Below are 25,351 nucleotides of genomic sequence, written 5' to 3'. Positions count from 1 at the left end.
TATGAAGATGACGTCTTTTTCTGCTTCTCCTCTCCTATCTGTATTTAATTTATGGATCTCAGTTATCTAGTGCGTCATTTCCCAGTTCTTAACTGATGTCTGTAGTTGTTGCCTAGATACATTTTGTCCATCATATTTCTCCTCTCTGAACAAAGTCCTGAAACCAGCCTCTCTCAGACTGATCTTTCTGTCCAAGGTCTGGTATGATAATATGTCCCTTTATATACTTTGCTTATGTAGTCATGGTCATTTACCTTTTATTAAAATTGTTTGTGTTATTATGTTACTATTCCTCTTAGGCCATAGTTGGGCAGTGAGATCACCATAGTTTGTTGAGTACTGATTATCTGAACTTTGCCATTTTATCTCAAATGCCTTCTCTCCCTGGAACCTCCTCAGAATATCCATATCTTCCTCTCTATGACCTTTTTCTCCCATTGGTGAATTTTTCCATTTTGGGGGAATGGCTAAGACTGACTATCCTTTCCCAGCTCTGTTTCTAATGTCATCCTTGTCACTATGTCCCACCTCCCCATCTCAAATTTTCACAAGATTTTTTAATATATTATCTTCTTCCAATAGAGTAAAAAGTCCTTGAGGTCAAAGATTGTCTTTCTATTTATCTGGTATTTGAATTCTTAGCACTCACCACAATGCCTAGAAAGCACTTAATAAATACCTGTTAACTGATTGATTAACATAGCATCTTCAGCAACTATCTATTCATTCATCCATCACTCTAGTTTGAGTCCTTATTACCTCTTGCCTGGACCATTACAATAATTTCCTTATTGGTCTCCTTGTCACAAGTCTCTCCCTACTTCATCTGTTCAACACAATTTCCAAAGTGATTTTCCTGAGCACAGATCAGACCATGTCACTCTCCTGCTTCCAGTGATCCATAATCATTTGTAACAACAAGCATAAACTAGACATTTAAAGCTCTTTACAACCTAAATCTCATTGACCTTTCTAATCTAGTTATATAATACTGCCACTTATGCACATTATGGTCCAGACAATCTATCTGTCATACTGTTCCTCCTATATAGCACACCATGGCTTTTTTGTGTCTTTGTGCTGACTGGGCAATATTCCTAGAATATAATTCTCCTTCATTTCCAGTTCTAAGAATCCATATTTATCTGTTTGGAAGACTTAGCTCAAGCACCCAAAGCCTTTTCTTAAAGCTGTCTCCCAACTTCTAATGTCTTTCCTATAAAATCACCTTCTTTCTAATTTTTGCTTTTTTGCATATACCTATAGTCTCACTCTAATACATGGACATTTTTGTCAATAGCAATATCAATACATTTCTATCTTTATATCTATCTTCAAGGTTAAGTATTGTCTCACTTTAAGCATTGCATAGCACAGTGCCTAACAAATGATAAACATTTAATCAATGCTTATTTACTAAGGTGTTTAATAGAATTATGTCCTGAATACTTACCCTAAATTTTTGATTGATGGGATAGACCACTTTTGCCTTCAATGCAAATGCTGTGATGTTACTGTTGAGTGGTGATTCATATTCCTGAACCACAAAAAAGGGAACAAATAGTATTTGAAGCTTCCAGTGAGAGAATGGACATGCTGACATGTATTTACAAAATGCCTGACTTTATTCTGACCTACATATTTGAGGAATTGAACAGATTAAGGGGTTATCTAAACAAACATTTATAACAGGTCTGGGAGGTGTTTTTTAAATAATTTATCAAAAATGGGGACATGTCCTTTGTCTCATTTTTAGAATTATGTTATGACAGAGAAAGCTTCAGTAAAAAGACATGCTGCTACTATTCTAATCACATACTCTTATGGAAAGGAGAAGAATGTGTAGAGAATGCCAAATAAATGATAATGGAAGGAAGGAAGGAAGGAAGGAAGGAAGGAAGGAAGGAAGGAAGGAAGGAAGGAAGGAAGGGAGGGAGGGAGGGAAAGGAGGGAGCATGGAAAGGAAAGGTAAGGAATAAAGAAAGGAAGAAAGAAAGAAAGAAAGAAAGAAAGAAAGAAAGAAAGAAAGAAAGAAAGAAAGAAGAAAGAAAGACAGTCACAATATTTATTGATGGGATCTCAAGAGTATTAGTGCAGTTTTAAGCTAGGAAGGAAGGAAGAAAAGATGGAGGGATGTAAGGGAAGGAGAAAGAGAGGAAAATGGGAAGAAACAGGAAAGGTAAACCTTTATAATCTAAACTGTACAGAAACTTGCATAGAACACACTTTCATTTTATGATTTCTCAGTCTGAAGTTTTAAATGTTCTATGAGGATTGCACCAATGAATCATTGATGATAACATATAACAGACCTTGAATAGAACACAGAAAATTTTGTAAGAGATGAAAAAGATCTGAGAGTATAGGAAATAGAATGTTAGAGCTAAAAGAGATCTTAAACCTCAGTAAATATTAGTACTGATAAAAAAATCCCTTTACATTTTTATCTTAAAAAATTGCTTTCCTTCCCACAATTCCATGGATGTATGCAATGCAAACATTATTATCCTTATTTTGTAGATGATGAAAGTTAGGAATGGAAAAGATCCTAGAGAACATTAGCCTAACCTTCTATTTTTACTGACAAGGAAACCGAGGCCCAGAGAAGTCAATTGAAGTATCCAAGATGTCACAGTTCAGAGTTATTTTTGTCAACACCATAAAATGCTGCCTTCTTCAATCAAGGGTTATACAGAGACACTGTTGAAGACAGACAACCTAGAGTCAGACATCTCAAAATCTGACTTTGTCCCTACATTGTCTGACTCAATGTGAGAACTTTTCTTAAAAACCAGTGGTGAATAATGGACAATGTGAGCAAAGAAAATAAAGTGGGATTTATAAAGAGAGGGGAAAAAAAGATCCTCTCTGTCACTTAACCATAAACAATTCTGGGTCTTAATGTCCTCAACTGCAAAATGGGTGAGGAGAGGGGAGATGAGTTTTGGGGGAACCTTCACATTCTAATTGGAAATTCTGAAATTTTTAACTATGCAGGTAACAATATTAAAATAGTTTTAAACTCCCAAGTAAGGTTCTAATGTTAGTTTAAAATGTTAAATTTTGGAGAATTTCCCTGAATTATTCCCATTGTTTTTCAAATAAATTTGAGTGAAAGATAAAGATAACAGAATGTTGGTCTCCAATTGTAGTAATTACTGAACCTCACTGGACTACAGATTCCTCTTCTATAAAGTGATTGTTGAGGTCCAGACTATGGATAATAAAATGAGATTTGCTGTCATTACAGGGTTTGAAGATTTTAAATAGCACCTGTGTTATCATCACCTAATGGAAGTCAATTATATCAGGGTCTTTTACCAAGACAGTGGAACATATAGATAGAGACAGCAAGATTGTACACACAGGCACTGAATGCAAAGAAATTCTAACAACCCCTGTGCTTATCCGAATTAATTACAACTGATTTATTAAAGAACCTGAAGTCAACTCATTCTATATTAGAGCATTCAACTCCCTTTGCTTGTTTTTTATAAATCAACACACACCTCCTAGGATTGGTGGGTTATCCAGAGCCAATATGCTGCCTGGGGTACCTATTAGCACTTCTTCAAGTGGAGTCTAGATATTGAGGAAATTCTAAAGGGAGTTTCTGTTCATACTGGGGTTTGGACTATGTAGACTATGGAGAATCTCATCTCTGATTGAGATCTCAAAGGCCACCAGAGGAATTGTAAGAGAAAGGAATGTTGAGGAAAAGATTGAATTAGATTTCCTCTGTCTTCCTTGCTAGCTCTGAGATCCTGCCTTCCTTCATTCTCTGACTGACTGTTGTAGTACTGAAGTGGATGTAATGTTCGGTCTGCTAATGAGTTGCAGCTCACCTCCCTTTAGACCATCAGTAGAGTCAATAATAACATCACCATCTGTGTTTGTTGGCTACCATTGGCTCATTTCTAAAGCATTTAAAAATACTGAGACAATATTATATTAAAAATAGACAATATGCATTCAAGGGAGCATTGGCTGGGGTTATCAATGCCAGTGATATTTTCCATGCTTGCCTTGTTTTGAGTGTTTCAAAGAAATCAGAATCCAGCCTAAACAACACCTTCTTCCAATCCAGGCCACCTGGACATTCAAAATTAAAATCACTACAGCTCTAGTCATCAAATATCATCAGAAGGAGACGTCAACTATCCAAAACATCCTTACAAATATTACTAAAGATTATCACTAAAGACATATTCAGATTGGCCTGGAATCTTATCTGAACATAATTTTCTTTTGGCTATTCTTTCATTTAAAATATTATTATTATAATGATAATTATTAGTCATTATTATTAACATAGGACCCAAACCCAAGGGGTCTTACTGGTTCTTTTACTTACCTGGAAGGAAAATTTAAAAAAATACAAAGGAAACTTGCTATAAAATGGTTTTAGAGAGCTATTCCAACCAAAAAATAGGAATATAATTATTTTGTAGCCAATATAAAAGTTGAAGAATATAAACACATCAGTGACAAAGCAATAAAAGCTGATGGATCAGTCTCTTCAGATACAGAAGGACAGGGGATACGCAGATGGTGACAAAGAATTTCTCCCATACCATGCTGAATCTCATTTGTCCTATTTAAGGTGAATACATTTCCAAGTGAATCCAGTTCTCTTTTGTCCATCTCAGTGTAAAATTCTATGACCTTTTAAGATGTGGGAGTGAGCTGATGGTTTTAGCTATATTTGGATGGTCCATCTTCAGGGAATAGACCTATGTATGTGTGTGAGGCTTTGTTTCAAAGATGAGAACCCAGAAGTTGGCAGTGAATCAGGAACAGATGTCGGTCTTGGATTAGGTGGCCATTGAAATCCCTATAGACTCTCAGATTATGTGATTGTATGATTCTGGGAGATGTTCACATCATCTTGTATGAGGGAATATGTTCACCTGGTCTTTCTATATCAGGACGTTTTAGCTTGGGGTCTGTGAATTTGCTTTTAGAAAAAATATTTTAATAGTGATTTCAATAGAACTGATTTTTATGTAATCCTAAGTATGTTATCTTATGCATTTAATTTTTTTCTGGATGAGATTCATAGGTTTCATCCAATACATGGAGGGATTTGTGGAATAACAACAAACAAAAAGTTCAGAGCCTCTAGTATAGATAAATTTGGCTTAAGATAATTTTGTCTTTACCTTTTGTCCTTGAAATTTATAAACTTAGCAACACAGAGAAAGTCACTTTTGTTTTTATATAACTAGTATCTAGAAGAGTATTTCAGTATAGGAATTTAATGTATATTTTCTGAATCAAAATAAACATGTTTGTAATTATAATTATTGTGATCACTTGATGTACATTCATATTATGATTCATGGCAATATTATATCACATCATTTGATCATCAGTCAGTGAGTTAGGTAGAATAAGAATTAATTTTAGAAATTAGGTGTTATTTTATTCTAGTATTTGTATTCTCTGTCCTTATTTTGCTCCCAACACACATACACACACACACACACACACACACACACACATACACCCCTGCACATACATTGAGAAAGTAAAAAACATGTATAGTCAAGCAAAATAAATTCTTTCATTGGCTATGTTCAAAAAAATTCTGATAGACATATATCAATACAAGTCTATATATAATATATATTTATGTATGTATATATTTGTTGCTCAGTCATTACAGTTGTATCTGACTCTTCATGATCCCGTTTGAGGTTTTCTTGGTAGAGATACTGGAGTGATTTTCCATTTTCTTCTTCAGTTCAATTTACAGATGAGGAAACTAAGGCAAACATAATTAAATGACTTGTCCAGAGTCACATAGCTAGTAAGCGTCTGAGGTCAGATCTGAACTCAAAAACAAGAGACTTCATGATTCTAGGCCCAGCATTCTATGTGCTATGGTGAAACCTAGCTGCTCATATACATATTTGTATATGTGTAGAACAGAGATTACTAAACACATTTTACAGATGAAAAATGTGGCCTCGAAAGACTGAGAGTCTCACAGTAGTTCAAATTGGACTAGGTCTTCTGTCTCTCTAAGTCCAGGGTTCTTTCCAATAAAGCATGCTACTTCAGACAACATTTCAATGTTCATCAGCTCCTAAAAGCCTTTGTAGCATAAGCAACATACTTACTAAGAAAACTGGGTAGCATGTAAAAAGCAATTTTGCAGATCAGATAATTAAGTCTGTGTGGGTGCAAGAATGTGGTATTTCAACTAAAGGATATGCCCTCCCCCTCCAGAATAGAGATATAAATAAATAGATAGATGAACAAATGAAAGAATAAACAGATAAATAAATAAATAAATAATTGAATAGATAGATGGAAAGAAGAATGAATGAATGAATGAATTAATGAACAAATAAATAAGGATCCAATTAAAGAAAACTGAGATTATATCACAACATTCCTCTAAATTTTTTTTTGTTGTTGAGGAAGCAAAGAGGCATCAGAGGTTCATGGATTTAGTAGTAAGGTCATCTGGTTCAACCTCCTCACTTTACAATTGAGGAAACTGAGGGCAGAAGCTTTAAGTGAATTGTTCAGGGTTATACAACTAGTGATTATCTGGGCTGCAATTCAAACAAAGGTGTCCCTGACTCCATAGCCCTATATATTACTTTTCAGGGCCTGTACACTGTACCAGTGAAAGTCACCAATGACTTCAGGATCTACTGAAGTTTCCAAGTGAATCATAAAAACAGACTTAGATCAAAGGAACAGCAGGATATGAAGATAGATTGATTGATGCATTCTAGAGGGTACTAATAGAATTCCAGTGAATTTCATACTACCTACAAGTTTTAGGAATATATTTTAGTTATCAATTCAGAAAGGGGAAATCACTGGCATTTCTGTAAATCAGCCCCTGGGAACCTGCAGAGACCTTTCATTTTATGTCCTTCAGTGATTAGCTCAATACTGAGAAGCTGTTCTTAGGACAAAATAAATAGTTTACAGATTAGAAATCCCTTCTAACGAAGGAGGGAGGGAGCCTGCTCAACCTTACAGTGGTTCAGGTTGAGGTCAGTAATTCATTTATGAACATACTAGGAATTAGGAAGTACCTTGGTTTTGGAAAATGCATTATAAATTTTTCAGGTTCATGCTTACCTGATAGTGCTTAAAGGTTTATATGTATTAGTTTATTAAAGACCTGTGAAGCAGGTATGATATTGATTTTGTTACCCTAATTCTTAAATGGGGAAACAGATTCAGAATGGTTAAATGATTTCCTGAAGGCCATAAAGTTAATAGGTGACATTGGAAGAATTTGAACAGAGGTACTAAAATGTGTGATGATCAACTATGATGGACTTCCTCATCTCAATAGTACAAAATCAGAAAATTCTAAATGAATTATGATGGAAAATACTATCTCCATATTCAGAGAAGGAACTGTGTAGTCTGAACACAGATCAAAACATACGATTTTTCAATTTTTAAAATGTGTCATATGGTTTTTCCCCTCTCATTTTTTCTCTTTTTTTCTGATTCTTCTTTCACAAGTGGCCACATATGAATCAGGACAACTGGAGGGGGCCTTGGATGGGAGGCAATCAGGGTCAAGTGACCTATTCAAAATCATAGTTAGTATGTGTTAATTCATTAATATGAACATATGTTTAACATAGTTATATATGTATAACATATTAGATTGCTCTCTGTCAGGGGGAAGAGGGAGGGAAGGGAGGGAAGAAGAAAAATGTGAAACTGAAGACCTTAAAAATTGTTGAAAACTATCTTTGCATGTAGTTAGAAAAATAAATTTTTAAAGAAAGAATTATAGGTTTAGCACTGGCAAGAATCTAATAGGGCCACTGAGTACAAAATTCTCATTTTATGTGAGAAAACTAAGGAAGAAAACATTTTTAAGAGTCTACTATGTGGCATACAATGTGTTATTTTTATTATAAATATTATCTCATTTGGATCCTCACAACAATCCTGGAAGTTAGGTGCAGTTATTATCCTCCATTTATAACAGAGGAAATTGAGGTAGATAGCACTTGCCCAGAGTCTTATAGCTACTAAGTATTAAAGGTTGAATTTAAACTCAAGTCTTGCTGATTCCAGGTCCAGTGACAAATTCACCTGGCTCCCTCTGAGGACCAGAGTGACTTGCCCACAATCACATATCTAGTAAGTATCTGGAACTCAGGTCTTTTTGAATGAAATACTAATTCCTCATGAAATCTTGAGCCTCTATCTGAATACTATTGATTCATACAATACATATTACTAAAATACCTAAGCCAGTTTTTATATGAGCTGCTTTAAAGTCATATCTTTCCCATTTGCCACTCATTCAATTATTTTATTTTTTTTACCTAAATGAACTTCAAAGTATATATATATACACATATATGAATAGATGCATGAATTATGTGGATATGTGTGCAATATAGATGTAAAATATACTCACATATGTGAATGTGTATATATTTATCTAATTATTTATTTATATATTTACCTATCTATCTATCTGTCTGTCTGTCTGTTTGTTTATTTATTTAAGTTCAATGCCATCCATTGGATCTGAAACTTAGCTCTTGGAGAATTTCCTAAGACATTTTAGGGTTAAGTCAGCTAAGAAGCATTTATAAGTACCTATCACCCAAGATCATACAATGAGAATGCATCATAGGTAGCACTAAAATCTGACTCTTTGCTCCCCCCATGCCTTGCTCCCCCTGTCAGGTTGACTTTACTTTGTATTTAACAATAATTATTTTTTGAACCTAAGTAAAGGATTTTACATTTTTCCCTACTGAATTTCATCATATTAAATTTGCCCCAGTAATAAAGACACTACGTGTCAGACACTATGATAGCTATCTTATTTGATCCTAAAAAATAACTCTTGAAGATAGATACTTGTATTTTCCTTGTCTTACATATGAATATTGCTATTATCTCTGCCTTACATATAAGGAAACTGAGACAGACAGAGATTTAGTCATTTATCCAGCTAGTAAGAGTCTGAGGTTGGATCTGAACTCAGATCTTCCTGACTCTAGGCCCAGTATTCTATCCATTGCGACACTTAGCTTCCTCTGAGTCCCAGAAGTTAAGTGATTTTCCAATACCCTCATAATACAAATTTACCCAAGGACAATCTCTGTATCATTCTATTGGAGACCTTCTAGATTTATATCAAATTAATAGTCACTATTCTCTAAGTCAGAGGTGGGGAACACCTGACCCTTGGGTTGTGCTCTGGCACTGCCATGACAACCATAGTCAGGACTCAAAATTCAATACTTCTAGGGGTTAATTGATTAAATATTTGAACAAATACAGCAGGTTAATTTTTAAGTTGATAATTTTATATGGCCCTCAAATGTTGTTATAAATAATCCAAATAGCCCATGACAGAAAAAAAGGTTTCCCATCCCTGTTCTAAATGCAGTCATATACTATGAGGAGAAAAAGTAATTTTCCCTGAAATCTAGGCATGTTCTGCTTAAGGCATTCTGTTGATTTGATGAAGAAGGATATGAATTTAATAAGGCATAACTTGTTCTTGCACCCACTATAGCTCCTTATGCTCACCACTTAACTTTATGATTATTTTTGGACCATCCATTTCATAATATCTCTAGTATTTTGCTGGAGAATAATTAGATTTGAGGGGAAAAGTCTCAGATCTCAGCCTAATTTATATAATGTATAGCATTTGACTCTGCAAATTCAGTGTGGGTGCTAAAAATGCTATTTTTTGGCAATCATCATGTAAAAGTCAGAACTTGTATCATTTTGAATAATCAAGGTTTAAATAGCTAATGATTTTCTCTAATCTTTTCCCCCTCCTACTAGGCTAGGGTGTTAGTATAAAAAGCAATTCTATGAGAAAATAGATACATTTAAGAAAATATTAGCTTAGGACTACTCTAGTCACTTGAGAGAATAAATATTGTTGTTTTTGTCCTTTGTTCTCAAAAAAGACCCTGACATCAGGGAGATGATGCATGATAGGCACATGAATTGGATTTGAGTGAGGGGTTGCTGTGCTAAGTCACCAGCCTCACTTTCTCCCTCAAGAGCCATCTGGGTCCAGTGGCCACATATGAATCAGGACAACTGGAGGGGGCCCTGGATGGGAGGCAATCAGGGTCAAGTGACTTGTTCAAAATCACAGTTAGTATGTGTTAACTGCCTGAGGTTAGATTTGAATTCAGTTCCTCAACTCTAGGGTCAGTACTCTATCTGCTGCCCCATCTAGCTGCCCCTAAGAGAGGTAATATACCTTCTAGAAATACCCTATTGGGGGAAAAAGTCTAATTCATTTCCTTTTAAATTTTCTGCAACACAATTTTTTTATAATCTATTAGATTATAAACTGGAGATATATTATATACTTCTATAAATGAAAAAGACTTACACCAAGAATTCCTTCTTCCAAGGGTGTTTGGGCTTCCTTTCTCTTCTCTCTTGGTGGAGAATCAGTTTCATAAAGATGTATATCAGTATCCAAGTTTTTGAGGAGACTTTGGGAATCATCTTTCTAAAAACCCAAGAAGAAAAATACAATTTATTGAAAGTAAAAAAAGAATCTTTCTGGTGATTTATAACTGCTGAATTCTGAAATTTACACCAAATTTATTAGTTTATGCTACTTACAACAAGCATTTATTTTCTGTTGTGGGTAGGAAGTTAAAAAATGATAAATTATTTTTCACAATACATTGTTCTCTTTAAATCTGTGATAGAAATATGAGTTGAAAATTTTATAATTAAAATGAGGCAGTTTGACCCTGAAGAAGAGCTGAGAAAAATATTTCCTCTCCTTTCTTTGCCCAGTGGGGGGTATGGGTGTGAAGCATTATATATATTGTCACACTAAGGAATGGTTTGTTATGTAAAATAGTTGCTATTCACTTCTGTTTCTCTTCAATTCTTTTCTGCAAAGGATTTTTTTTTCTGAAAGGAAATGAACAGAAAACTATTGAGGCATAAAAATGATGTAAAAAAGCAAATGATATTAAAAAGAAAGGTCAGGAAGAGACATAGAGTTACTCCTAAGGAAATAGCCAAGATGGCAAAGGAGGGGAAGCACTAAGATAAGATCTTCCAACAATCCCTTCCCAACAATCTTAAAAAAAATGCCTCAAATTGAATTTTGGGGTGGCAGAACCAACAAAAGATAAAAGTAATACATTTTCCACCTTAGTAGATTGTAAAGAGAGATCTATGTCTTGGGGGGAGGAACCCCCAGGGAGGAAACACTAGGGATGGGATGATATGGTAGTGTCAGAAGCTGTAGCAGTTTCAGGGCTATTCACAGTGGATATAAGTGTAGATGTGATTTGGAAACTTCTTTGCCAACTTCGGGGTCATAGTTCTACCCAAGGGCAGAGAAGAACATTTTTAGTCAAGGGGGAACAGGGGCCCTAAGGAACAGTATCTAGTGCAATCCAAAACATCAAGGACCCTTCCTAGATACAAACCACAGTGCAAAGAATACCTTTCCTCAGATCACATAACCTTGGAAGCACCAAAAATTTCCAAATATCCAAAACTAGTTTTGAAAACAGAATTGTGAAAATGCCTAAAGCTTGGGATAGTAACTATTGCCCCAGGCTTCTTCAACCCACTAGGAACAGAGCTCAACTTACCATGAATTATAGTATAGAAAGAGGTTGGAAAAATGAGCAAACAATAATACCAAAAAAGAACCTGGCTATAAAGCTACTGTGGTGACAGAGAAGATCAAGACAGATACTCTGAAGAAGACAATAAAATCAAAATAGCCTTAAACATATAAGCAACACCATGAAGAAAAAAAGAATTGGACAAGAACCCAACAAGAAATCCTCTAAGTGCTAAAAATTGATTTTTTAAAAAATTAAATAAGAATGAAAAAGGGAAAAATAGGTAAAGAAATGATAGTTGGAAAAGAAAACTATAGAAAGACAATTGGCAACTTGATAAAAGAGGTACAAAATGTAGAAGATTATAACATCTTAGAAAACGGAATTGACTAAATGGAAAAATCAAGTATAAAACTTCACTGATGAGAATCATCCCTTAAAATATAGAATTGACCAAATAGAAAAAGAGGTACAAAGATTCATTAAGAAAATGATTCCTTAAAAATTAGAACTGGGCAAGTGAAAGCAAATGCATTCTCAAGATATAAATACAATAAAACAAAGCCAAAAGGAAGGAAAAAATAGAGGAATGTGAAATATCTCACTGAAAAAAACAATTGACCTAGAAAATTAGATCAAAAGAGATTATTTAAGAAATATTGCACAACTGAAAGTCATGATCAAAGAATGAACCAAGAGATCATATTTCAAAAAATTATAAGGGAAAACAATATCCTAGAACAGAGGGTAAAACAAAAGTGAGAATCTAACACCTCCTAAAAGCTCCCTAAATAAAAGCTCCCAAGAATATTATGACCAAATTCCAGAGCTCTCTAGTCAAAGAGAAAAGACTTTAAGCAGCCATATTTACCAAACTTTAAGAAATAATCCAAATATTACAAAAATTATTTGAAAATTTGGTAAAGGAGTACAACCAAATTTTTTGTGAAATAAATATGTTTTTGATACCTGCCTTAAAAAGAATTTAGTCTCATAGAGGCTGGGGAGAATAAAACCTACAAGAAGTATTAATGTCTAGAAAAGTAACAAACAAGATAATACTGGAGAAATGGGAAGGATAACTTCTTTTTAAGGAGAATTAGAGAAGACTTCCCTCAAGAAAAAGAATGCTTTGGAACCTAAAGAAAATTAGGAATTTCAGCAGAGATGGCGACAGGATGTGAGTGAGGAAGAGCTTGCTCAAAGACAAATGAGTGAGTCTAACCCTTTTTCACATGGTAAAATACATGAAAAAAAGTAATCTCAAACTTCCCATCTGCCTTCCCAAAAGAGCTTCCCTTTGGTTTCCCCCTGAAGTAGCATGGGATGTATACTGTTAAGAACAATGGACTTGGAGTCAGGCATCAAAAATGTGCAAGCTCAATTTACATAAATGTACAAATCAATTTATATCTCCTATCTTCAGTATTTTCTTCTGTAAAATAAGAATGATAATATTTCTACTACCTTACAAGTTGTGGCCAAAAGAATTAAGTAGATGCTTAATTATCAAAAAAATTTAATTTCTTGTTTCTTTGTCTACTTTAAATATAAAGGATATTATGAGATCAAGTTTCTCTTTTTTCATTTTCAACTTAGTATAATGTGTATGTATAATACGTATACAAATATGTATGTGTATTATGTATAATGTATAATATGTATATTATAATATATATGTATAATATATTAGGTGGGAAAAGTTCCTACTTTGCCACTAGTATAAACTATTTATGCCTTTTAGATGTTCACTGGAAGTTATATTGTTCATGGAAATATGTTTTGCATGACTGCACTATAAACTATATCAAATTGCTTGCCTTCTCAATGGGGGGGAAGGCAAGAAGCAAGGGAGGGAATTTATAATTCAAAATGGAAAAAAGAATGTTAAATTTATTTTTATATGGGGAAAATAAAAAAAAAATTACTGAAAGTTATATTGTTGTTCACTGGTGTTCAACTCTTTGTGAGTCCATTTGGGGTTTTCTCAGCAAAGACACTAGAGTTGTTTGCTAGGGTCATAGCTATTAAGTGTCTGAAGTCAAATTTGAACATGCAAAGATGAATCTTCCTGATTCCTGGTTTGATGCCCTATCCACTGTGTTACCTTAATGAACATTTAATAACCCCCTACTGGATACATGGTACTGTTAGCTTCTTTCCTTTTCTTTTTTAAAGATTTTATTTATTTTGAGTTTTACAACTTTTTCCCTAATCTTACTTACCTCCCCCCACCCCCACCCCCCCACAGAAGGCAATTTACCAGTCTTTACATTGTTTCCATTTTATATATTGATCCAAATTGAGATGAGAGAGAACTCATATCCTTGAGAAAGAAACATAAAGTATAAGAGATAGCAAAATCAGACAATAAGATATCAGGTTTTTTTTTTCTAAATTTAAGGTAATAGTCCTTGGTCTTTGTTCAAACTCTACAATTCTTTCTCTGGATACAGAGCCCCAAATTGTCCCTGATTGTTACACTGTGTTAGCTTCTAAGGGAACAAAGGAATAATTATAAAGATCACTTGCTCTCAAGAAACTTACATTCCAACTAAACAAGTTACCTCTTAAGAATGTAATGGAATACTATTGAAATGAGCAGGCAGATTTCCAAAAAACCTGGAAAGTCTTACATGAACTGATGTTGACTGAAGTGAGCAGAATCGGAACATTGTGCACAATAACAGCAACATCGTGTGATGATAAAAGATGATGGACTTTTCTCTGTAATACAGTGAACCAAGACAATTCTAAAAGGCCTGTAATGAAAAAAGCCATCCACATCTAGAGAAATAACTATGGATTCTGAATGCAAATCAAAGCAGACTATTTTCACTTTTTAAAATTGTTTCTTGTGTTTTTATTTCTCATAGATTTTCCCTTTTGTTCTGATTCCTCTTTTACAGCATGACTAATGTGGAAACATGATCAATATTATTGTACATGTATAACCTAAATCTGATTGCTTAGTGTTTTAAGAAAGGGAGTAGGGAGGGAGGGTCAAAAATATGGAAATCAAAATCTTACAAAAATGAATGTTGAAGTTAAAAAAAAGAAACTTACGTTCTATGGGGTTGGGGAAGAAGACAACATTCACATAGAAGAGAACATACAATAAGGATTGAGAAAGGACAGAGTACTAACAATTTGAGGCAGTGGGACAATCTGCCAAAGAGGTAGCAGCATCTGAGATTAATTTTTAAATTAGCTAAGGATTTTAAGAGCTGGAGGTGAGGATTCTAATGTAGGGAACAATTTATACAAAGTCATAGAGGTGGGAGAAGATCAAATAAGCAAGCTTGTCTGGAACATCATGTGAGGAAGGCGAAATAATAATAAATTAATAAATAATATATATATATATATATATATCCACACATATGTGTGTGTGTGTGTGTATGTATATGAACACTATTTAGAAAGTTAAATTATGGACCCAGACTGTGAAGGGCTTTAACTGACATGCTGAGAAGGTTGGTTTTTTTATACTAGACAAAAGAAGGGAAGTATCAAAAAGTTAGATGGGAAAGGGATTTGCTTATTGAGACTTCTGCTTCAGAAAGATTATTTATGGTTAGAGCACCAACCCTGGAGTCAGGACTTGAGTTCAAATGCAGTATTGAACTCTTACTACCTACTTAGCTGTATGGCCTTGGGCAAGTCACTTTACCCTCTTACCTGGCAAAAAAGCAAAAAGAAAAGAAAAAAGAAAGAATAGTCAGAAACTACAAAAGGGACTGGGTGGGGAAGGAGAGAGGCTTAAGGCAGGGAGACTAGTTAAGAGGTTTCCTCAAAAGTGTAGGTGAGAGGTAGGAAGGCCCCTAACTGCCTTGTTAATATGAGCAGAGAGAAGGGAATGTGTAAGATGTGGTAGGACAATTCATTTAAGGGGTCAATGGATAAACTCAGTGATTGGGGATGGGGAGGGTGAGGGGGTGAAGATTTAAGAATTGGTCGGTGATAAACATTCATGAATGGAAGGATGGTGGTATTCTTTTCAGAAACAGGGAAAATTGGAAGAAAAGTAGCTTTATCAGAAATCATAATGAATTCCACTTTGGACATGTTGAGTTTGAAATGTCTATGGGATACATAAATACAGATATGGAGCAAGTAGATGGTGATGTGGGAATAATGTTCAGGAGAGAGATTAGGAACTTATTTTTCTTATTTATTGATCAAAGAGGTTAAAAGACAAAAGGTCCAAAGGGATGATCCCTTAGAGATGTCACATTGGTTACAAGCAAAAGAATCTAGATTTGAACTTGGGTAATTTAGTTGGAAACCAAGCAATCTTTCCACTACATTGTCTCTTTCCCTTGCTAGTTTCAAGTATCTCATTACTAAACTTTGGGATTTGAACTACATCATATATAAGATACTTTCCAGATTTGGTCTCTATATGCTGAGGATATATATATATATATATATACATATATATATATATATGTATATATATATATATATATATGTATATATATATATATACAATTTTTCATTCCTTCTTTACTCCAGCCAGGGAAGGGCATTTTGACATTCCTACCCAAACGGAAAACACTATTATTATAAAGTAGATAGAAGGGTTGGGATCAAGAATCTGGAAGACATCAGTTCAACCACTGCCTCTGAAGCACACTAGCTATGTGACTGAGCAGGCCAGTTAAGTGATATGTCCCGAGTAATTCTCTAGGAAGCTCTAAGATACAGATCTGCATGGTAGGCAGGGGTCTCCTCCCCTGGACGAATGATCCCCTCCAAGGGAGAGGGGGGCAGGCAGGAGAAAACCACTACAGGTGGTCTTAGAAGGGAAGTCCTACCTTTTTCTGGAGCAGAGGCTTGATCACGAAGACACAAAGCAGAACTGCACAACTGAGGCCCAAGGCCACTCCCAGAGTCACCGCCGGAGCCAAGAGAGCAGGGACCACCTGCAAGGACTCTGTCCAGAATTGCAACTGGATGTCCTGGAGACAAGAGCCCGGGAGCAGGCTAGCCTGGTCCATGAGCAAACTTCCAGGAAGGAGCAATCACTGCCCTCCTCCTCCTCCTCCTCCTCTTCCTCCTCCTCCCTCTCTCCGGATCTTCCCCTCCTGCACAAGAGGACTTTTGGACAACTTTTTAGAGAGAAATCCGCCCGCATGAGCCTTGCACAAAGAGAATAGCCCAGGCCAAGCTTGTCCACCCTTGTCTTGTCTCCATCCCAACGGCCTTCACTCCCTGGAAGACTCAAAACTCTAAAAGAGGAGAGTGGGGGGCTGTCCTGGGACTCCCCCGGCAGAAGGTGATCCGTGCCTCTGCTCAGACCCCAGCATACTTTTCTGTTTGCCTCATCCTCCACCCCTCTCCCTCCCTCCCTCTGGGGAGGGAGAGGGAGGAGCCAGTGCAGGCTACAAACTAGACCCTTCTGTAACCCAAAACCAGTCCTACTGAGCATGCCCAGTTCTAGTCCCAAAAGTATTTTCCGTAAGCACTTAAAAAATAATCTGGAGGGTTCAGAGCTAAAAGCAACTTGGATCTAAGATTCAAATCACGTGTGAAAATCACTTGGCACGGCTTTAAGGGGGCCTGGGATTCAGAGAGGGGTTCTGCAACTTCCAACTCAGAAAAATCACTTCTCTGTGACTCAGTTTTCCTTTTCTGTAAAACTAGGGAGTTGAATGAGAGGATCTCTAAGGTTCCCTAAATCCTATGACCACGGGCTCAGAACAGAGTGAACCTTGCCTGTCAGGCAAGGTAGAAGGAAGATGGGCAGGGGTAAAGTGTAAAAGGAAGACTCTGGAAGAGCAGCATGGAGTGGAAGCTGTGGGATCTGGAGGCAGAAGCTCATGGCAGCATCTCTCTTGATTTCTCCTCATTATCCCTTTATTTCTTTTAAATTCACATAGGAGAAAACTGAGATTGAAAGACTTGGAGATTGTGTAGTCTAATTCTCACTGAGGACCAGAGAGATTGAAAATAATTACTATTTGGATAACATAGGACTTGAAAATAGGTCTTCTGTCATAAATTTAGTACTTTCCCCATTATTTAAGCATTGTTTCTGTTATTGATCAATTCTTCTGACTTTTCTTACCTCTAGGCAAACTCTGGTTGTTATGGTGACAAAGCAATTTCCAGGCCACAAGGTGAGATTAGCCTAAGGAAATCTCTGACCAACTGAGGACCAGCTCCTGCCCTGGCCATGATCCAAGATTAACAACAGGGAGTAAGAGACTATAGTGAAAGGCACAGGCTATGGCCAACAGGCCATTATTTGTCTGATATATGGATCTGGATTCCTTAAGAGGATGAAATTTGTGGATTGTGGAACAATATATCTTCCTTTTGATGAGTAAAGATGACTAGGCGCCATTTAAGATCTCACCAGATTGGGCTAGGTGGCACAGTGGATAGAGCACCGGCCCTGAAGTCAGGAGTACCTGAGTTCAAATCTGACCTCAGACACTTAATAATTACCTAGCTGTGTGGCCTTGGGCAAGTCACTTAACCCCATTTGCCTTGCCAAAAAAAAAACAACCCTAAAAGAAATGTCACCAGGTTGGTCAGTTGGTTGGATTTTTTTCCCCTCTGCTCCAGTCAGAGAAACTGGAAATTCAACAAAGAATTTTTAGATGCCTACTCTTCACTGGGACCCAGTGACTAGAGAGAGTCCAGAAGACCTGGGTTCAAGTTTTCCTCTGATATACTGGTTCTGCAACTCTGGTCAAGATATTTGATCCTGCAATATCTCAGACAGTTCTCTAAGTTGCAGATTCCATCCAACACTGATAGAAGAGGCTTCTCCACTCAGGAGTTTCCCACATCACTTGTAATCTCTGACCTTATTCTATACAAAGAGGTGTGCTGAGGATGTAAAGACCAATATGAACTAAAATAAAACTGTTCTCAAGGAACACATAATGAGATGGGGGGGGAAGACAAGTGCACAATGAAGTGTGATATGAGTAGAATTAAATGATCAGTGAAATGAGATGCCTCCATTTGTGAGTTTCCAATGTAATCTTCTGTTGTTGTTTTGTCATTTCCAATTTTTGTGACCCCATTTGGGGGTTTTCTTGACAGATGCTAGATTGGTTTGCCATTTCTTCTCCAACTCCTTTTTCAGATAGGAAACTGAGGCAAACTACTTGGCCAGAGTCACACAAGTATCTGAGACCAGATTTGAACTCAGAAAAAATTCTCCTTGATTTCAGGCCAAGCACTCTTATCCACTTCACCACTTAGCAGCCCATGGGTGGGATTAGAGTTGGGATTTAAGGGAAGCCAGGATAGTTAGTAATTGTAGAGAAGGGAGTCTCAGAGGACAGCTACGTATTCTTTAGATCATGCTACATCTGAAGTGAAATATGATTAATGATTTAAATCTGGAAGAGATCTTAGAAATCACCATGTCCAACCCAGTTCTTTCACAGCTGCACAGGACAACAAACCCAGAGTAGGCAAGGAATTTACTCAAGGTCACAAAGTTAGTAAGTGGCAAACCAGGAATCAAATATAAATGTTCAGATTACAAATTCAGTTCTCTTTCCTTAGTAAATAGTGGGAATCACATCCTGCTTTCAGGCATCTCTAGTCCAGGGATCTTTTTGCTACTATATAATGTGTGTCACATAGCATTTAATATTTTTGATAAGTTATATAGAAATAAACCTTTTTCTGAGCCAAAAATAAAACCATACAAGTCAACAATAACAAAACACCTTTTACAAAGCAGCATTCAAAGTATTCTTTCTTTTCATAAAATTGAAATTGTCCTAGGAAATCTAGGATATGCAGTAATATATATTAGTATAAGTATATATGCATACATACATGTGTATATAGGATCCATCAAAAATCTTTGTGCAGTTTTTGTACCTGTGTGAGTGGAACTATTGTTAAAAAGAAGAGATCACTTTCGATTTGAGATATTGCTTGCATCAATTCTCCAACAGGGGCCTCAATTTTCTTATTTATAAAATAAGATCAGGCACCTAAGCATTGAAAACATCTTCAGAAATGATTAGTTCAATTCCCTCATTTTAAAGTTGAGAACCTGAGGTCCATTTTTTTTTAAAAAAGTGATAAAGTACCATAATGTATTTGCATTTGACTTAGATTTCTCAATCAAGGGCTCTTTGCAGTGGATCAAGCTGGCAGTCCAAGGCTCCTGTCAGTTCACTGCAGCAGAATACAAAGAACTATGGAATAGCTTCTGAAGATGTGAGTTCTGTTTCTGGTTCTCTGGACCTTATAATCTCGGTCTCGCCTGAAAAACAGCGGACTTGGACTAAAGTTTCCTTCCAGCCTGGACTGCTACAGCTCTTTCCGACTAGGCGGAAGAACTTGCCTCTTTCCCTCCCGACTTGGGTCCCGGCTTCCTCTCTTCCCTTTCTCCTGGAAAACTGGCAGGAGCAAAACAGTCCTTGAAAGTTTACCCTCCCAGCAAAGGAACTGAGCATGCTCAGGAGCAAGGGAGGGTTTTAGTCCGAGTAGCAACTCTCCCCCTCATCTGTCCCCTGCAAACTCCGGATTTCTTTGCCCCTCGGCTCCTTGGACAGCTCCCCAGCCCATGCGTCTCCCCAGGGGCCCCGGCACTCCCGGGCTGGGACATAATGAGGCCAAGCTGGCCCTCGGGGCCCTGCCTCCCCGGGCGCAGTTGGACTTGGGCTCTTACAAACTTGGTGGCCCTTTCTTTAGTTCTGCAGCCGCCGGCCCGGGCCTCGCGGGCTCCCGGAGGCTTCCAGGAAAGTCCTGTGGCCCAGCCCGGGATGGGAGGCCCTCGGGAAGACTCCAGTGTGCGCTCTGGAGGCGCGGGCGGCCAGCGCCGCGGGCCCGGGGCCCTGCTGGGGCCCGCTAGCCGGCCTTCGCACCGGGCAGGCCCCCTGGAAGAACCCCCGGCTCATTTCCGGGGGGTCTTGGAGGAAGCTCCTTTGGAAGACCAGGTAAGGCTTCCTCCACCCAAAGAGCGTGCAAACACCGGCTTGAAACTTCTGCCTCAGTTTCTTTAAAAGTCGGACTTTTTTTCCCCTTGTTTCATGTCCCCGATTGTGTGGAATCTGTAAGACTAATCCGGGGCGAGCTTGTAACCCTGCTCAGTGTTTATGAGACTGAAGCTCCTCCTGCCATGTCAGTAGTCCGTGTATCATTTACACCCTCCCAGCTGGAAAATCCAAAGTAGGGGCAGCCGGGTGGGGCAGTGGCTAGGGCACCGGCCCGGGAGCCCGAGGACCGCGGGTCCAAGAATACCCAATCCCTAGCTGGGAGACCTTGGGAAAAAACAACAGCAACCACAACCACAACCTCCAAAGCAGTAGAAGGGACCTTTAAAGCCCTTCCAGAACTCATTTGCAATGAAGGTGGGAAGTAGATGTAGGAGCCCTGAGTTGAGAGTATTCAGATGCCGACACTAAGCATTTACTTAGCTGGGAACATGGCCCTTCAATCCCTTAGCCTCAGTTTCTTCTCATGTCAAAGGTGACTTAGCCAGGATGTTATGAAGACAAACTTTGGAAACCTTAAAGAGCTATGGATAAATGGGAGTTGCTTTTAGACTGTGTTTAGAAATAAATTATTTTACTTTTCTGTGCCTCAGTTTCCTCATATATAAAATGAGGGGATTGAGTCAGTTCCTATTTAGGGTTTTTTGTTTTCCATCATTAAAATCTGTGATTTAAATAATAATAATACATAAAATTTATTTTATTATTGCTATAATAATATTTAATAAATAATTTTAAATGAATAATATAATAAAAATAAAATAATAAAATCTATGATTCTAATAATAGGTCAGGTTTATATGTGCATCTATCTATCTTTTATTTATTTATTTATTTATTCGTTCATTCATTTTTTTTTATTTTTGCTGATCTAGACCTATGATTTCATCAGGACAGGGAATTCCTAGTGAAAGAACCTCCTTTTAGGTATGGAGATTCTTACCATTTTACTCAATTTATAGTCTTAGAAAGTTGTCTGGGATCCTGAGTGTTTAAGTGATTTGTCCAGAGTCACAAAGCTACCACATTTAAAGGGGGAACTTGAATCCATGTCTTCTGACTCTCCTCCTGCTTCATGGTATGCTTTTCTTCATTTCTTCTCTTCCTTTTTTCCTTCCTTCCTTCCTCCCTTCTTTCTTTTTTCCCTTTTCCTTCCTCTTCATTCTTTCTCCCTCTCTTTTTGCCTTCTTTCCTTCCTTTGCTTCTTAGTTTTTTGGTTTTTCTTTCTTGACATCATCTATGTTGCATTGTATTTCTACTTATTTTATTTAGCGTTTCCAATTACATTTTAATCTGCTTTGAATGTACTCAGTTTTACCAATCACTTGCAGCTGTTCAGTGATAATTTGACACCTCTGGTGAAGAGGGCTCACAATGATAAATTTCGTGTACCCTTGTAGATCAGCATCTTCTCTTCAACTTATATTCTTAGAGAGGTGACTGAGGCAGTGAAATGTGAAGTAATTTGCCTCAAGGTTATGCGGCAGAGGGAAGACTTGAACTCGGTCTTTCTAATTCTGTCCAGCATGTTAATATAGTGCTTTTAGTAAATACTTATTTGATTGTTTTTTTCACACCATATCTCATTCCATTCCTATCCTGTGACCTAAGTAGTACAATTATTCTCCCCTTATTGTAGTTTAAGATACTGAGGGTAATAGAAGTAAAGCAATTTGTCCAAATTGTTGAGAGATATTAAAATCTGAACTTGAAACTAATTAGTAGAATCAATTCCATATACTATGCCACTTTATATCATAAATATAAGGTATTTTTATTTTTTGCATTTTTATAGTATTGCAATATAATATTTTGAGAAAGACATTACTGTACATGAACTGATGCTTTCAAATTACGGTAGTAAGGAGATTTTTGAGAGGCCCATGGACAATAATACTTAAAAGAAATTAATTCAGTTATTCATTGGAAAGTCAAATACTGAAGCTGAAGCTTAAATACTTAGGTCGCATAATGAGAAGATGGAACTCGCTGGGAAAAAAACCTGATATTGGAAAAGATTGAAGACAAAAGGAAAAGGGATGACAGAGGGTGAGATGGCTAAACAGTATCATGGAAACAATGAACATGAACATAGACAGATTTGAGAAATCGTAGAGGATAGAATGATCTGGAATGCTATGGTCCAGAGAGTCTTGAAGAGTCAGATATGACCAAACAAATGAACAACAATATAGATATTATTAGTGGAGAGTGAATGACCTCTTGTCCTTATTGTAGAGGGTATCCTCATTTATAGAGTAGTTGAACTAGATGACCTATGAAGTCCCTGCTGGCTATGAGATTTTATGGTTACATTCTAAAATATGCAAACACACAGTATAATACTGCCCAAGTTTCATTCTTGGTGGGCAGAGAAGAAAATGAGTTATTGAATAACTGAGTTAGTGAATGGCTCTATTGGATAATGGTAAAAACCCAGCTTATTGGTCATGTCTGGGTTATCCTGAAGTGATCTTTGATCATTGATAAAAACCATGACATCACAGCAGTCAAGCATGAACATTTATTAAGTGCCTACTGTATGCTCTACTGTGAAAAAGAAAAGCTAGAAACACATTCTCTACTCTTAAGAAGATGGAGTGGGAATAATATCCATTACAGTAGCTCACATATCTGCAAGGTGTAAACAATCAAATGACAATTTGCTAAAAACTATATAAATATCAATAAGACCCTTCATGGTATGACTGGCCTCAGAATCAGAAAGCCCTAGATTCAAGACTTGTCTCTGGCAAGTTTGACAGAACTTTTTTTCCTCACAAAAACCTTGTGAGGTACCCAAGAGAAGATTTCTATACCCTTTTACAAATGAGTAAATTGAACTTCAAAAAGATTAAATAATCTCTTTAAAGCTGCTATTTTAAATCTGCTATCATGTTGCTCTTAAATATAGGAACCAGGACAAAATGGAGTTAACTCCATTAACTGTAGTAATAAGGCATGGATTAATAAATACTGGAAGTCCAGATACTGGAAATCCAGAAGACCTGGATTCAAATCCTGCCTGAGATAGCCTTATAAAACTCTGAGAAGTTAGTGCTCTTATTATCCTCATTCTACCAACATGGAAAACAAGGTTAATAATACACTTGGGTCCCATAGCTAATATATGTTTGGGACAGATTTGAATCAGATCTTCTTGACTCTAGGTCCAGCACTTTAATTCACTCTGCCACCCAGATGTCCCAATGCTGCTGTGGTTCAAATCCTTTAAAGCTTGAAAAGCAATGTACATCTATTTATTGTCTTATTGGATTTGCAGAAAATCCCTGTGAAATAGTAATTGGTCACTAGCATAAGCAAGTCAGGAAGAGAGGCAGGGATTGAGGTGGATTACAGACAAAAAACTCAGTTTTCAACGTAAGTGAGTTTGAGATACTTTTCTCATATTTAAGTGAAGTCCAGCAGTCAGTTGATAATGAAAGAATGAAACTCAGGAGAGAGATGCGAACTGGATATGTAGATTTGGCAGTCATCCTCATAAGAATAATTTTTCCCTTGAGAACTGAAATCCAAAGGTTTAAAGAGGGAAGAGAAGAGGACCTAGGATAAAGCCCTTTCTGGGACCTAGGATTAGGTGATATAAAATGGATGATAAGCCAAGAAGGGAGGTTGAAAAAGATTAGTTAGGTAGGATAAGAACCAGGATAAAACAGGGTTATAAAAACTCATAGATGATAGATTATACAGTTTCAAGGGAATGGTTAGTGTCAAAAACTACAAAAGTCAAGAAGGAATGACAGAAAAAAAAAAGATCTTTATGGCAGGTAGCAGAATTCACAGAATTATAGGCTGTGCCTGAAGATGTGTGTTTAAAACCTGACTCCATTATTTACTATTTATATAGTAATTTATATAGTAATCCCTGAGTCTCAATGTATTCATCTATTTAATGGGGATAATAAAACCACCTAATTCACCAACTCATGGGAAAAGCAATATAGAAATATCAGTTATTATTAGATTGTTTGCTATCATGTAGCTGTAGACTCCCAAAGCATAGAGAGGGTATTTTTGTTCAGAAAACCTAAAATGACATTCAGTCATTTGAAAAATAAGGTAATATAATTTTTGGTGTAACAGTGCTTTCATGTTTTTTAAGCTGGACAAATGAGTCAGGATTCTCACCCTTTTGAGTGCAACATTAACTTTGTTCAGCCCCTTTCTCCTAAAATCTCCGAAATTCGCTTTTGGCATTTGTGACATTTCTATTTTCTCATCAGTAATGCTTTGCACAGTAAACTTATTATTATTATTATCTTCTTATTTTCAACAATAGCAATAGCAAAATTTGGGAGTGGAGAAAGGCATCTTAAATAATAACATGATCTTAGAAATTAGAAAATCAGAAATGGAGGGAACTTTGAACACAAAGCTAGAAGGAAGCCTAGAACATGGAATGATTGAGATTAAAAAAATAAATCTTAGAACACAGAACAAAATTGACCAATAGAACTTTGAGGTATATTTCCCTTTTACTGCTTATTTGTCTCCAACAGATTTCACAGGTATAACTAAACAAAATAAAAAGGATTTCAACCTTTTAATATGGCAATAAGTGGTGTTCTTTTCATTCGGTTATAAATCTAGGAAGTCCTATACTTCAGAGACTTATAAATCATAGAACAAGATCTAGAAGCAAACTCAGAGGCCCTCTAGTATAACCCCTTCATGTAATAAATCAAAAATCTGAGTCCCAAGGAGCTTAAGTAAATCCCAAATTCATATAAGTAGTAAGCATGAGTTGAGTCATGATTTTTT

The 25,351-nt window shown here is 36.6% G+C and overlaps 2 protein-coding genes across 2 annotated transcripts in view; one reads left to right on the top strand and one right to left on the bottom strand.

Annotated features, from left to right (window-relative positions):
• Positions 1–16,994, bottom strand: part of EVC (EvC ciliary complex subunit 1) — a 128,929-nt gene extending 111,935 nt beyond the window's left edge. The window contains exons 1-3 of the mRNA XM_074229805.1: positions 16,409–16,994; positions 10,379–10,501; positions 1,454–1,537 (exon numbers count right to left, since the gene is read on the bottom strand). Of these exons, the coding sequence (XP_074085906.1) occupies positions 1,454–1,537; positions 10,379–10,501; positions 16,409–16,591 (390 nt within the window). The 5' untranslated portion in view covers positions 16,592–16,994. The remainder of the gene's footprint in view (positions 1–1,453; positions 1,538–10,378; positions 10,502–16,408) is intronic.
• A 3,036-nt stretch (positions 16,995–20,030) lies between these two features.
• EVC2 (EvC ciliary complex subunit 2) overlaps positions 20,031–25,351 on the top strand; it is a 205,009-nt gene continuing 199,688 nt past the window's right edge. Inside the window, exon 1 of the mRNA XM_074231593.1 lies at positions 20,031–20,512. Within this exon, the coding sequence (XP_074087694.1) occupies positions 20,183–20,512 (330 nt within the window). The 5' untranslated portion in view covers positions 20,031–20,182. The remainder of the gene's footprint in view (positions 20,513–25,351) is intronic.

This window comes from Macrotis lagotis, chromosome 3 (assembly GCF_037893015.1).
Source record: "Macrotis lagotis isolate mMagLag1 chromosome 3, bilby.v1.9.chrom.fasta, whole genome shotgun sequence".
Taxonomy (NCBI): Eukaryota; Metazoa; Chordata; class Mammalia; order Peramelemorphia; family Peramelidae; genus Macrotis; species Macrotis lagotis.
This window is presented reverse-complemented; position numbering and strand designations above follow the sequence as displayed.